The sequence below is a fragment of the Monopterus albus genome, unplaced genomic scaffold (genome assembly GCF_001952655.1).
Source record: "Monopterus albus unplaced genomic scaffold, M_albus_1.0 scaffold41.1, whole genome shotgun sequence".
In the NCBI taxonomy this organism is placed as follows: Eukaryota; Metazoa; Chordata; class Actinopteri; order Synbranchiformes; family Synbranchidae; genus Monopterus; species Monopterus albus.
The window spans coordinates 4,546,247-4,557,038 of record NW_018127921.1 but is presented as its reverse complement, the minus strand read 5'-3'; the positions used below and the strand labels follow the sequence as shown (position 1 = coordinate 4,557,038).

General features: G+C 41.7%; 1 protein-coding gene across 3 annotated transcripts in view; it reads left to right on the top strand.

Annotated features, from left to right (window-relative positions):
- nudt4b (nudix (nucleoside diphosphate linked moiety X)-type motif 4b) overlaps window positions 1-10,785 on the top strand; it is a 15,594-nt gene extending 4,809 nt beyond the window's left edge. The window contains exons 1-5 of one of the 3 annotated variants that reach the window (XM_020599686.1): window positions 4,399-4,479; window positions 5,482-5,592; window positions 7,181-7,225; window positions 8,022-8,109; window positions 8,959-10,785. In XM_020599686.1, coding sequence (XP_020455342.1) covers window positions 4,471-4,479; window positions 5,482-5,592; window positions 7,181-7,225; window positions 8,022-8,109; window positions 8,959-9,179 — 474 coding nt within the window. In that variant the 5' untranslated portion in view covers window positions 4,399-4,470 and the 3' untranslated portion in view covers window positions 9,180-10,785. Of the gene's footprint in view, window positions 1-4,398; window positions 4,532-5,481; window positions 5,593-7,180; window positions 7,226-8,021; window positions 8,110-8,958 lie in introns of those variants that run through there. The other 2 variants (XM_020599685.1, XM_020599684.1) reach the window with 2 other exon arrangements.
- The last annotated feature ends 7 nt before the right edge of the window (window positions 10,786-10,792 follow it).

Sequence of the window (10,792 nt, the reverse complement as noted above, 5' to 3'; positions counted from 1 at the left end):
TATTATAGAGAAAAACCCCACAAACCCCCCTTGAGCAAGCACTTGGCAACAACGGGGAGGAAAAACTCCTTTTAACAGAAGAAACCTCCGACAGACCCCGGCTCTTGGTGGGCAGCCTTCTGTCTCGATTGAAATAGTAATTAAAGTCATGTTAAACTCATGGATTAATAGCTGAGTAAAGTAATGGATGAATGATGAAATAGGCAAAAGTGTCAGGTCCGCTCGACGGCTGCTGCCTCTCCTCCGCCTTTCTCTCCTCTGTTCTCTTGACCTGCGGGATTCACACCTCAGCTGTGTTGCATTCGTAATTAGCGATTCGTTTGTCGGTGCACAAAGCTGGGGTGCATCCCCCTGATTGACTTCCTCCTTATTTATACCTCTGGCAGACGCTCCGGCGACGGCAGAGCATTACCCAAAGTACGTGACAAATGTTATGTTAAAACCACGTAAATATACGTGTGCGAGAATGCTACGCTAACAGTAACTGGCTTGCCTTTATCACGTTATTTATGCGTTTCGCAAAACGTACTGATATCAACGCTGACAGTCTCTGTGCTGTTGATTTTTGGTTTTTGTTTTGCTACCTTTTTTCACTTGTCCGTCCTCATCCTCCTGCTCTCCTGGTCTTCTTCTCAATCCCACTCTACCCTGCCTGGACTGTATAAGTACTTGGACTGTATTACGTTATTTATTTGTTACTGTGTATTTTTCACCATTACACCACCTGTTTTCACTAGCACCTGGGTCTGTACTCTTGAGTCCAACCACAGTTCTCCCTCACCCTCCTGGTGAGGGGGGACGCTACCATAACAAAAAGTAGTGATAGGTGGTTGAAAAGTAATGGATGAAAGGTTGGAACATATGGAATCAATAGCTAAATGGTCAAAATTCAGTGTCTTGCCCAAGGACACTTCAACACATGGCCTGCCGGAACTCGGCTTCAAACCTTCAACCTTCTGGTTGGGAGACGACTGCTCTACCCACCGCACCACTGTCGCCTCCCCTCCTTGCCTTATATTGAAAGTAATGGATAAATGAATGCAATTGTTAGTATACTAAAGCTTTCAACGACCTAATTAGTTCAGTTGGTGAAACCTGAAACTCTCAGGGTTGTGGATTTGAGCCCCATATTGGGTTCTGGTATTTTAAAGAGCCCATAGCATGCCTTTCTGTGTTGTCAAATTATTATCTTAAACATGACTGAAAGCTAAAAAAATTGAGGTGGTGTTGTACTTTTATGCAGCAGCAACTTGGTTTATACAAGTTGTGAACTCTCTCTGGTGAGACTTTTTTTTCCAACTATGTAAAGTCTTGCATGATAGTTTACAGATTTCCTTGAATGGTCATAATCTGCAGGCAGTTGTGCATTCATGTGAGCTTGCCTGACATCCACGGGTGCAATTTTAAAAGTGGATTTTTTTGACTGCACACCAGTTCTGTGGATATATTTTACTTGCTGCCTGCACTGTGACCAGAGGTTGTGGAGAAAAATACAGGGCCTGAGGTTACTGCACGTCCAGGAATGTTCATGTACAGAGACCCGCTATTTTACCTGAAAGGATCTAACGTGGCGCGGATGGAGTGGCTGGGGAACAAAAAAAATCAGCCAGCCAGTGAAGCACCCTGGGATGGTGGATGATCAACTGATCAGCACTGAATTCCTCCAGAGCACAGTGCCCGTTTGTTTTGACTGCTTGAGGCCAGTGTGTCTTCTGCATGTGATGTGTTGTGGGTGGGCGAGAGGATTCTAACAATCCATGATGTTATTGTCGGTGCAGTGCTACCTTTTGGGAATGTGGTCACCTGTAATGCAAGGGATTTGTCAGGGAAGAGACAGTTATCACCAGTTGGATTTTCCCGGTCATCTTACCATCACAGTTTAGCCCTTGTCAAAGTCATTCAGATCCTTGCACTTAGAGTAGAGTAGGTACTTTATTGATCACACAGTGGGGAAATTTCTGTTACAGCAGCAATAGAGAACAACCACCATAACACCATAAGAACAGACACCACCATAAGAGCAGAACTTCATAAAAACACGGAAAAGAACATGAGGACACACCTGCTGTAACTTGCTGCCACTCCGCGCGGCGCATGCATAGGCAAGTACGTAGTAACAAAGAACACTTGGTCTTAAAATAAACAGTTACATAAAGGCAACAAAGCATTAGAACCCATACACACGAGGATTATAAAAGTAGCGTCATCAGAACGTTACTTTTTACACAGCACAAATAAGCAAATCAAAGGCACCTAAGGCACCGAAAAACAGGCCAAAGCAGCACTGGAGATAATTAGGAACAGCAGTAGAGGCTAAAACAACAGGCATTAGCCTACAGTAGGTCCAGAGTTTTATTGCCCTTTGTGTGGAAGGCTTCCAACACATCAACTTCGAGGACTGAATGCTCACTTGCTGCCTAATACACCCCACACACTGACAGGTGCCACTGTAACAGATAGTCAGTGTTATTCACTTCACCTCTGTGGTCATAATGTTATGCCTCATTGGTGTATATCATTCTTTACATATCTATGGAGGAGAAATTCAAATGAATTAATGCTGTTGCAGTTCGTCATGCTGTCCACTTTCATATTCTGACTTGAACATGTCAAGTACTATTTGAGGTATTGTCATTGTCGAAAATATATCTTGTCAAAGTTTTTTGTTTATGCATTGTCTAGCTTCCTGACTAGCAACAGGAGTTGTGCGCGTTGATGAAACGTTAGTGGCTTGTTTTCAGGAGGAGGCTCTCATTGTGATATCAGGTTTTATCATTCCGAAATAATTACAGACTATTTGGAGTTGTGATGGGTGCAAAGCTAATCTGGAGGTACCCAAGGTTAAAAAATCAATGGCTGGAAATGAGCGTGCCATGGTCACTTTAAGCAGTCTTCCTGCTGTGATTAATAAATGTCTTTGAATCTTGCATCAGCTGTTATTAAGCTACCTAAAAGTAATGAACAAATGGTTCAAATAGCTAACTAGAAGTGTCAGTTGTATAAATAAAAATTGATTGTAGCAACAATAAGCACCTTTATATGCTGTAATTATTATTGGTGATAAACAACAAACAGTGAAAAAAAAAATAAATAAATAAAATTTTCAAAAGAACACATTTGGAACATAGCACTTGGTGTTGACAAGAGGCTATTCACACTGCTGACCACTTAATGAATATTAAATACTTGCGTTTCAGTGCATTGAATGGGTTTCTGCAACATATTCAGGTCACTAGGTGCTTAGAGAGATGAATAGAAGTTTACAGGCTTGACTTTCTTTTGTCTTTTATTAGAGTTCAAAGGCAGCACCAAACCCCTGCTACACTCTCAACACTTAACAGCTGCATTCATCTCAGAAGCACATGTGAAGAAACAAACTCCTTAATTACACCCGGTTTGTAATATGTTGATTCAGTGCTCTACATTCCTAAATAAATTAAAATACAACTAAACACAGCCTGCACTATATTCTCAGTCCCCTTGGGGTAACAGGCAAAAAGCAGGAAAGAAGTTAAAAACATTTTCTGAACCTTCCAAAAGATAAAAATGGAATGATTAGAAATTAGAAATCGGCTTTGTCCTCACTGCCCTGGAAGCACCGCAGCTTTTGTTTTGTATGCATCCCACACTGTCAGCATAGGACCAGTTGACACCACTGATCTCTACTTGAAGCCTTGCTGGCTGCAGCGCAACACAGAGGCACACACATTCAGAGAGTGAGGGCTGGGGGTAGGAGCACTGGAATCGCCAACGCAGCCAAAACACAAGAGTGATTGGATTTTTTAAAATTATGTCATATGACTAAAATAGTCCATCCTGCATGGAAGTGCTTCACACAATCATGTCTCATTTGAGAACAGACTTGTGGCAGGTGACATTCACATTCAAAAGCAGGAAAGAAGTTAAAAACATTTTCTGAACCATCCAAATAAGATTAGTTACCATCTTTCCCCCCCAAATACTCCTTTCCCAGATCAGGTTTTAAAGGACTAAAGTTCATGTTCAGTTTGTTGCTGTTCTCAGTGAGCTGAATCAAGCCCACTGTTTGCACTCTACTGAGAAGACATGTTTTGCACTGTAGTTTACTGCACACTATATAAGATACAGTATATAAAATGTACACCTGTTGTCTTTTTTTTCCCCCAACATTTTCATCTGCAGGAAATGTTTACTGTGCATGCACACACTTAATCCACATCTTCATATTTGACATACTGTATAGCTACAAACATCCAACCCCTCCACTTCCTCTCTAGCCTATATCATCTAGGAGTTTGCAGGCTAACCTGGGTGAGTGTGGCACGCGAGGAAGCCAGCAGCTGGCAGCGCTCATCGTCAGTGCACCAGGTGCATGTAGTCCAGTTGGTTTGGCCTCGGGTGCAGCCACAATCCCATTAGTGAACGTAAGGGAAGCTATACAAAAAGATGCGGATTAAGTGACAGACTGACTCCTCTGACAGATTACTGGATATGGCAGAGGTGGATGTCACCATCTGTTGCATGAGCTGCTTAGCACATGGTTCTCTTTAATGTGTGTATATTTACATTCACTGCTTGGGGTGTGTTGCAGAGTATTTCTTAAACAGACAAAACTATACAAGAGGTGTTATTTTGTGAGCAGTTGGATCCTGTCTCAGTGGTTTTGCTTGTATTGGCTCTTGATATTATTACAACCTGTTTCCTGTCACTGACTGTGTTGTAATGATGATTGAATTGATTTATTCAAATGTAGTAATGTTTATAGCAGGTGGATTTCTGTTGTTCTGAATGAAAACCACAGAGACAGGTGCATCTAATCTGTGCACACTGCAACTGTAGTGTGATTTGGGTCTTCAGAGAGAGAGAGAGAGAGAGAGCACTGACTGAGTGGCTCATGTTTGCTGCAGTCATGTTGAGTTGGAACTGCTTCAACACTGGCTTTGATTGAGCTTTGTCACCAGGCTGGAAAAGATCCCAAAAGTGTTTTGCTCTAGTCAGTTAGCTAACTTCTGTTTGGCACTGCTATATAGGTTTGTGTGATATTTTAAATAGATGAGAATTAACAATTTAAGTTTACATAGAAACGTCACTGTGCCAGAAGTGAATGTTTCATAGGGCTGTGGTAGATTTAGGATCCTGTCAGCAACAGCAGAGAAGAAATAGAAGAAGCTACTCCAATCATCCAGCCTTGAGTTCTGAGTCCACAGGGTCGTGGCTCATGTCAGAGTCCCAAGTTTCAATGTGACACACTAAGTTGAGGTCATTTAAAAGAGGGGTGAAGACACCGAAGCAAACTTGAGGCGTTGGATGTCAGAAAAATATCCCTTCAAAACTATGTAGGGAATCTGTGGCAGCATGTTGACCAGGTTCTGCTTTTCTATAGGTTGTGACTTCATGCTCCCCCCTGATGTGACATATACAAAGAACCACACTCCTTTTGCCTGGGTGAAATAAAAAAAAAAAAAAACATTAAGATGATCTAAGCTGTGTTGTCATTGGCAGGTTCTGCTGGTCAGCAGCAGTCGGCTCCCGGACCAGTGGATCGTCCCCGGAGGAGGCATGGAGCCAGAGGAGGAGCCGTGTGGTGCCGCGGTGCGAGAAGTGTTTGAGGAGGTAGACAAATCTATGCATTAATTTTGTTTTAATATCATATTAACCAAATCTGAACTCCAAAGTGAAGTCATTTTTGTTCAATTATAAAATGAGTAAATGATGAGACCAGACAAAAAAGTCATCATAAATTGTCAAACACATCAGTTTCCCACCAAAACATAGCAACATTCTGTTTTTCTGGATAGTAGTGTTTAACTGTGGTTGATCTTAAACTACATCCAAACACCACTGGCCCATTATATAAGAGGGGGCCTAAAACAGCCCATAAGAAATTTCCCTTTGTATCTTGGTGCTACAGCTACTGTTGTGGAAGTTCTCTCTCTGTGCAAATGTCAAAACTGCAAGATTATGTAATACACCATGTGGCTGCAGAGGATATTACACCTGCAGTGTTTTGGATGTGGAAAAGTCGGATCATGATTATTGTTGTTGTTGTTGTTGTTGTTGTTGTTGTTAGACATCTTGCTAAATGGCATAGATACACATCTGCGGCAACTCTCACCCCGCTGCCAGTATTGATTTCTCATTTAAAAAAACAACATAATGAAATAACTAGAACTGGAGTTATGTGGTTATAGCAATATGCATTCTAAGGGTGAATTTTTTTTGAAGGTCCACAGTGTCAGTAGTTGAGTAACTTGGGGTCCCATCAGTTGAGAACCTTTAGGTCTCCGCAACGTCAGCGGTCTAAACTTGGCTTCTCACTAGATTCCTGTGTTTTTACAGCAGAGACATCAGTGGGACAGTGACACTTGTAAAATATGCTGAGCAGGGGAAAGGACATATGCCTAATAGTAATTTGAATCCTGTGAAGTACATTTGTTTAGTTGTTATGAAAGGAATGTAATTACACTCTACCAAGATTTTTTTATGCCTGGACATGGTCCAGGCACTGAGGCGTAACATTCTGTTATGTTCTCAGGTTGTCCATTTGTCCCATTCTCGTGATCAAGATATCTCAGGAACATCTTGAGGCAATTTCTTCAAATTTGACACAAATACCTACTTGGACTGAAGAATGAACTGATTTGTTTCTGGTGGTCAAAGATCAAGGTCACTTTGACCTCACATTCACCCCATTCCCATGAACTTGACGGATTGACAGAGGCATACACCAGCAATGCGGTAATTCTAGGGATGTGACTAGTGGTTGATAATGACCCCTATTTTTAGAATGACTGTAACTCCACTCAGAATAAGAAAGGTGATTTGTTGCTTGGTTGACAGGTTCTAGTTTAAACTGAAGAAGCTGTTAGGTCAGAGAGAAGTCCCATAATATATTTAGTAGTTAAGTTCATCAACCTTTTCATGCTTGGGTAGTTGTATATCAAAACACCTGGGTGGTCACAGTTCAGTTCATAGAGGCGGACCTGGAGTTCTTTAAAAATGTTGAAATGTAACGCACTATACCTGTTGTTTTTGACAGAGAATATAATCTGTAGTTCAGATTTTCTATAGTTTTCACCCTCTGACTGATTGTGGCCACAGCTACTCAAAACACGGTGAATTGTCCTCATGCTGTCTGTAGAACCAGTGGGAAAAGTCCCATCTTTTTTTTTTTAATTCTTCTTTTTCATTTCTTCCTCAGGCTGGTGTGAAGGGCAAGCTAGGACGTTTGCTTGGTGTATTTGAGGTAAGATGTTCACATATGTAAGTGTGCAAAATACCATATAAAATGTGCACCTTTTTAAAGTACGTGGCAGGACAATTGGCTGATGATCTTTATCGGTTCTGTACCGGAAACAAATTCCTTGTGCGTAACATACTTGGCCAATAAAGGTGATTATTATTGTGATTCTAAAATGGATTTTGCTTTTAATAGTGTGCTATACTGGCATTAAAATTGTAGCTCGGTGGTTTTCGAAAAACAGATATGGAAATCAAATAAATTCACCGATAATAAAAATATGTTCGTGTAAACATGGACACAACATAAATTATGTAAAACTGAAAATTGTGAGGGCAGCACAGTGGTGTAGTGGTTAGCACTGTTGCCTCACAGCGAGACGGTTCTGGGTTCGAGCCCCAGCAGAGTTTGCATGTTCTCCCCGTGCTTGCGTGGGTTCTCTCGGGGTGCTCCGGCTTCCTCCCACTGTCCAAAGACATGCAACATGGGTTGATTGGTGTCTCTAAATTGCCCATAGGAGTGATTGTGTGTGAGTGGTTGTTAGTCTGTGTGTTAGCCCTGCGATGGACTGGCAACCTGTCCAGGGTGTACCTCGCCCACAGCCGGCTGGGATTGGTTCTAGCCCCCCGTGACCCCGTTTGGAACTAAGCAGTATAGAAAATGGATGGATGGAAATTGTGATGCAAACATTATGCAGGTGTGAAGAGTCTCCTGCTGTAGTTCGTTGCTTTTGTATGTGTTTGTGGTATTGAGTTACAGTATCATGAAATATTCAGTTTTGCTTTTCTCCTGATCCCTAAAGCAAAACCAAGATCGGAAGCACCGGACGTACGTATATGTGTTGACTGTGACAGAGACCCTGGAGGCCTGGGAAGACTCTGTCAACATCGGTACAGTTTCACTTTCTTGTGAATGTATGCAGAGGGAGATGCAGCTGATGTGGTGTGTGTCTGTACTCACTTTGCTGAGGGCTAGTTTACATTTTACAAAATACTGGATCTTTTTATGTATGCAAAGGCCCATGTACTGCATAGAGACTGTATCGCCCCTGGGGTATGCAGTGACAACAGGTGCATATAAATCTAGGCCACTGATCTCAGCTGCAGTGGTTCTTAGCTACAGTACATCACAGCTGTCAGTAGCCTGGACACCAGTATCCAGTTTTAGTTGGTTATGTGCTCAGTAGAAAGCATCCTCTATGTGGTAGCATAAATCAGAGCCTGCTACGTCTTTATGGCAAATACAGTATCTAATCTATTTTTTGTAGGTGCATATTTTTATGTGCATGCAAATACATTTATGTGTGTGCTCCTCAAGATGCAATAACTGCCTTCACTTTGCTTAAGTTAATCTTATTAATTGGACAAACCAGTTAGTAGAGGATAATACCATATGTAAATACGCACCACCTCTTGTAGTAACTTGCTACAAAATGTGCCACTCCTGCTTCACATTATGTTTCTGAATTTCAGTTATCACAGGTAATTATTACTTAATTTATATTCGAGAGAGTATCATGGTAATGCACTCATGGCTTATGGTCTCTTGAGCTGCATATATATGCATGTATATATAGAAGGAGAGAGTATAAAAAATTGTTTTGCTGTGGAAAAAAAGCATCTTTGTTGCAGGCTTTATTACATTGGTACAATAACATAATTGAGGATTTGTAAGATACTGTATGTCTTATTGCATTATACTTGGGGAACTCACACATTGTGCTTTGTCTCCCTCTACAGGCCGTAAGCGGGAGTGGTTCACTGTTGAAGAGGCCATCAAAGTGCTGCAGAGCCACAAACCTGTCCATGCCGAGTATTTGCGGAGGCTCCAGCTCAGCTGCTCCCCCACCAATGGAAACTCCATCCTCCCAAGCCCATCATCAAACGACAATTACCCCCATTACAGTGCTACTGCCACCGCACCCGCAACGGGCAGCGTGTTGGGCTCCTCCTGCAGATAGGACTGCACCTAAATATTTAGTCCTGTCCAGCTAGGACAGGTCACAAAAAGTCTGTACAGTCTCGCATGAATCTAATGACTTCTCAGAGTTATGGCTCTGTTGTAAGTATCATTTCTAGTTCTAGCTGCAGGACAGACCAAAAGCTGGTAAAGCTCATATCTCAGACAGAAAAACTATGGATATCATTAACTCAACAAAACCTTTCTTCTCTCGGGAAACAACAGACTGATGAGCTGAAGTTTGGGAAGAGGAAGCTGCAGACTCTGCTGGCGTGAAGGAATGCCTTACAGAAACATTATATGAATGTTGTACTTGGGCCATTTTATTTCACTGATGGTCTTTTTTTTTCTTTTAGAGGAATGGACATGCTTTTTATAAAGCATTTCCATGTGGGGCACCTTTGCAGACCTAAAGATCATCATCAGCCCAGGATGACAAATAGGATGAAACTTTAAAATGGCACCTGCACATTGCTTTGTTTCAAGGATATCTCCTGTTGTGTTTTAATGTGAAGCAGGATTTTTAACACCATTATTATCTTTGTCTAAAGATTAGATCAATTGGTCTAAAATGATAATTCCACTTTCCAACATTGCTTTTCAGATCAGTGAATGGTGGTGTTAAAGTGACGGCAAATAAAGTATTTTGAACAGCTTGTATGAACATCTACAAGAACAAAATGAAATTAAAGTTGCCATGTTAAAAACTCTGCAAGTTGCTACCTCAGTAAACTGGATTTGAGTCATGATGCTGTTCAGTATCCCCTGACACAACACTAATGTGTTTTTAGTTAAACTTAAGCCTGTTCCTCCACATTAAGCTGTTTTCAGATATCAAACCCATTCATTCCTGTGTTGCGTGGCGCAAGGATGAGACCTTATGCCATGCCAAACTGAGCGCAGTGCAAGGTCTCACGTTCCATCCCTGCACGCTGTCCTGAAGTAAAAAAAAAAACTTTAACTTGGGCACAGCTCTCTGTGAGGACGCCTCGATGTATCCATTGAGGAGAACCTGACAGACCACAAAGAAAATGGAGGAGAGGCTGATTTTGGTGAACCCACACCCTTTTCTTCTTTGCTGTAGCTGGTCTTCTCCTCCTCATCAATACAACTAAAGCCAGAGATTTTGCTGACATCGTGCATCCAAGTCCACTGCTGAAAAAATTGGTTGATACCTGCTAACCATCTCGTGGAAAGCGTTTTGGTTGCCTAGCAACTGGTGCCCAACATGTGTGCGCCTTCCCCTGCGGTGAGTGCAGCACATACCGCATCCTATCTGAAAACAGCTTTACAAGTCAGCTAATCTTGACTCGTCCAACAAAGTCACGTCTTTTTAAAGCCACATACCATTTTGTGATTGCTTGCTGTTTCTCATGTTGTCAAAATGAAAGTATTTAACGGTGCAAAGTGCATCCTTGCCTTAGGTATTATGCACTGTCTTGAAGGTTCAGTTCTGATTGTTAAAAAATGGATTGAAATGTTAGTATAATTTTCTGTTAATGAAAATGATACAGATTGCCTGCTCTTTCTGTAAACTGCAGCAGGTTTATTGTGTCTCATGGTGCTGCAAAGCAGTTTGGAAAATGTGATTGTGTTGTCTGTTAATGGTTTGGA